Source organism: Rhinopithecus bieti, unplaced genomic scaffold (genome assembly GCF_001698545.2).
Source record: "Rhinopithecus bieti isolate Rb0 unplaced genomic scaffold, ASM169854v2 scaffold_19685, whole genome shotgun sequence".
NCBI classification, from domain to species: Eukaryota; Metazoa; Chordata; class Mammalia; order Primates; family Cercopithecidae; genus Rhinopithecus; species Rhinopithecus bieti.
In genome coordinates, this window is record NW_016809568.1 from 664,027 (window position 1) to 667,833 (window position 3,807).

The 3,807-nt window shown below is 45.5% G+C and overlaps 1 protein-coding gene across 1 annotated transcript in view; it reads left to right on the forward strand.

Annotated features, from left to right (window-relative positions):
* The window catches only part of CLCN4 (Cl-/H+ antiporter 4), an 83,041-nt gene that overhangs the window by 48,634 nt on the left and 30,600 nt on the right, over nucleotides 1–3,807 (forward strand). The window contains exons 6-8 of the mRNA XM_017889729.1: nucleotides 869–1,075; nucleotides 1,206–1,286; nucleotides 2,550–3,095. Coding sequence (XP_017745218.1) covers nucleotides 869–1,075; nucleotides 1,206–1,286; nucleotides 2,550–3,095 — 834 coding nt within the window. The remainder of the gene's footprint in view (nucleotides 1–868; nucleotides 1,076–1,205; nucleotides 1,287–2,549; nucleotides 3,096–3,807) is intronic.

Genomic DNA, 3,807 nt, shown 5'->3' on the forward strand with positions numbered 1-3,807 from the left:
CAAGACTCTGTCTCAAAAAAAGAAAAAGAAACAGAATGGTCAGGTGATCTTCTGGCTCCTGCTGTTTTTCAAGTGCCTTTAACCCAAAATAGTCAGTTTGCCAGAGTGGCATATTTAGGGGTAGCATATTCCTTTTTTTTTTTTTTGAGACAGGAACTTGCTCTGTCACCCAGGCTAGAGTGTAGTGGCACGATCACAGCTCTCTGCAGCCTTGACCTTCCAGGCTCAAGTGATTCTCCTACCTCAGCCTCCCAAGTAGCTAGGACTACAGGTGCATGCCATCATGCCAAGCTAATTTTATTTATTTTTTGCAGAGATGGGGTCTCTCTATGTTGCCCAGGCTGGTCTTGAACTCCTGGGCTCAAGAGATCCTCCCACCTCGGCCTCCCAAAGTGCTGGGATTGTAGGTGTGAGCCACTGTGCCTGGCCTGGGGTAGCATATTCTTAACTACTGCACTCTCCTTGCCTTGTCACATAGTCAGCCAGCTCTGCATCTCTTAATCTAGGACATTTTTCAGAATCAGAAGTTAACAGTTAATATCAATAGGTATATGTCTCTTCTCAACATAACAGAAGGTAATGTGAACAGGATAAAATGCCATAAATCAAGTGAGACCTTGTTAATGACTTATTCAGTCCTCTTTAGGATCTTTTGGTACTCTAGGAATCCTTAAGATTTACCATGCATTGAGTTTCTAATATTTCAGTTAATATAAAATTATAGTTAAATCAAAAATGAAAATAGCCTCTGTTCCATGCTATTGAGTGAATCTAAACTTTGAACATGTCTCTCAGAGGAAGTACAGCTCTTTTCCTAGCCATGGATTGAAGCAGTTCATTCCCTCTTGTTCTCCATCCTCTGTTTCAGATAAAGACCATTTTAAGCGGCTTTATCATCAGGGGCTACTTGGGGAAGTGGACCCTGCTAATCAAGACAGTCACGCTGGTGCTGGTAGTGTCCTCTGGTCTGAGCCTTGGGAAGGAAGGGCCGCTAGTGCACGTGGCTTGTTGCTGTGGCAACTTCTTCAGCAGCCTTTTCTCCAAGTACAGCAAGAATGAGGGCAAGAGGCGGGAGGTGAGCCGCTCAGCTTTCATCTGCAGCGAAACTTTCTTCTCAAAGCCCCCTCCTGCTGTCTGACCTGCAGGTTTGCACGTTTGTTTTCATGGAAGGCCTTGAAGCTTATGTAGAACTATTTGTTTTGTAGGTGCTTTCAGCTGCAGCGGCTGCTGGAGTCTCTGTTGCCTTTGGTGCACCAATTGGAGGCGTGCTTTTCAGTCTAGAAGAGGTAAGAAGTGGGCAGCTGAGAGAATTCATGATTTTGAGCAGCAAGGCCCTTTGAGGGTTAGAATCAAAGAAATATTGGATAAGATTCCTGCAGTTAATTAAGGAGCCACAATTTCCACTGTTTGTTTTTTTTGTTTGTGTTTATTTTCTCTTTTTTTGAGACTGAGTCTTGCTCTGTCGTCCAGGCTAGAGTGCAATGGTACGATATCGGCTCACTATAACCTCCACTTCCCGGGTTTAAGCAATTCTCCTGTCCCAGCCTCCTGAGTAACTTGGACTACAGGTGCACGCCACCACGCCTGGCTAATTTTCGTGTTTTTAGTAGAGACGGGGTTTCGCCATATTGGTCAGGCTGGTCTTGAATTCCTGACCTCAGGTGATCCACCTGCCTCAGCCTCCCAAAGTATTGGGATTACAGGCGTGACCCACCATACCCAGCCACCGCCATTAAATTCCTGTTTGCAAGTATTGTTTTAAAAATTGCCAACGTGATTTTTTTTTTTAAGACTTAATAATATTCTCTGTCTCGTAACCAACTTAATTAAGCATTTTTGATTTTGGTAACCCAAATGGGTTATTCCAGGGGTTGGCAAACATTTCTGTAAAAGGCCAGGTAGTAAATGTTTTTGGTTTTGTGGGCCATACAGTTTCTGTTGTAGCTGTTCAGCTCTGCTGTCATAGCGTGAAAGCAGCTGTGAACAATACGTCCACAAATGGGCATGTCCGTATTTCCATAGATATTTCTTTATGGACACTGAAATTTGAATTTTATGGTTTTCACATGTCACAAAATATTGTTCTTCTTTTGAATATTTCAAATCAAAAGTTTTTTTCCCCTTTTCAATCAATTAAAATGTGAAAACATTCTTAACTCATGTGCCATATAAATGCATTCACTGGGCTGCATGTGACTTGCAGCCCAGAGTTTTCCAAACCCTGATCTACTCTCTTGTCTGTAGAATCCATTCCAGAGGTTTATTTGCTTCTAGGGGAGTCTCTGTGCCATGAACAGAATTATGATTAAATACTTTTCTCTTAAAAATATAGCTCAAACCCACCTTGATTAGTGTCCATTCCACTTCTAGACATAGTTAGATTCCTCTGGGGATCTTTGCTGATGCGTTTTGGTCATATTAAGTCCAGGGTGATGGAATGAGTGTGTTCACTCTTGGACTTAGAGTGTGACTTTCATGCCAATCAGAGGGCCTGGCTCTGAGCAGCTCTTTCTCCGGCCAGTCTCTAATTTTCTACTTTTTCATCTCAGGTCAGTTACTACTTTCCCCTGAAGACCTTGTGGAGGTCATTTTTCGCAGCCCTGGTGGCAGCCTTTACACTGCGATCCATCAATCCCTTTGGGAATAGCCGTCTTGTTCTCTTTTATGTGGAATATCACACGCCCTGGTACATGGCTGAACTCTTCCCCTTCATCCTTCTTGGGGTCTTTGGGGGCTTGTGGGGAACCCTCTTCATCCGCTGCAACATCGCCTGGTGCAGGAGGCGCAAGACCACCAGGCTGGGGAAGTACCCGGTGCTGGAGGTCATTGTGGTGACCGCCATCACTGCCATCATTGCCTACCCCAATCCCTACACACGCCAGAGCACCAGCGAGCTCATTTCTGAGCTGTTCAATGACTGTGGAGCCCTTGAGTCTTCCCAGCTCTGTGACTACATCAACGACCCCAACATGACTCGGCCTGTGGATGACATTCCAGACCGGCCTGCTGGTGTTGGTGTTTACACGGCCATGTGGCAGCTGGCCCTGGCACTGATCTTCAAAATCGTCGTTACCATATTTACCTTTGGCATGAAGGTAAGTGAAAGGGAAGGAAGATGGGGTGGGGACCCATGTCCTTCTGGGGACAGCACCCTACTCTCTAAAATAAAATTGTGGTGGGAAAAAAGGGGAACTGGCCTTTCTTGAATGTTCTCATGTGCCAGGCACTTGACATTCCTTTAATTAATAGGAAACAACTTTTAATAAACAAGCTTATGAAATAGAGATTTTAATCCCATTTTACAACTGAGGAAACTAAGGCTCGGAGATCTTAAGAGGCTTGATCAGACCCACAGTTTATGGGAGACAGAGCTAGGCATCAAACCCACTTCACACATTCCCAGAACAGGTGGTGGTGACCACAGGTTTCCTGCCACTGGCCAAGTGATGCCAGGTGGTGGAAAAAGCCCAGGTCTGGCTCAGTTTGGCTCAGTAAACATGCATTGAGTATCAGCTGTATCTTAGGTGTTGTGCTAAGTCTGAGGGATACAGAACTCAAACAAAGCTGCCCTTGCAGAGCACACAGCTCTGGGAGAAAGAGATGCAGACCTGGAGTTCTGACACTATGGTGAGCACCACACTGGTATGACAGGAGCACAGAGTGAGTGTGTCCCCCATCTGGGTAGGGCTGGGCATGACAGGGGCTCTTTGCACACATTGTCTTTGAAGGGCAGAGCTGTGGATGACAGCACATGCTTTCTTTTCCTCCTCCCTCCCTCCCTCCCTTCCTCCCTCTTTTCCTCCTCCC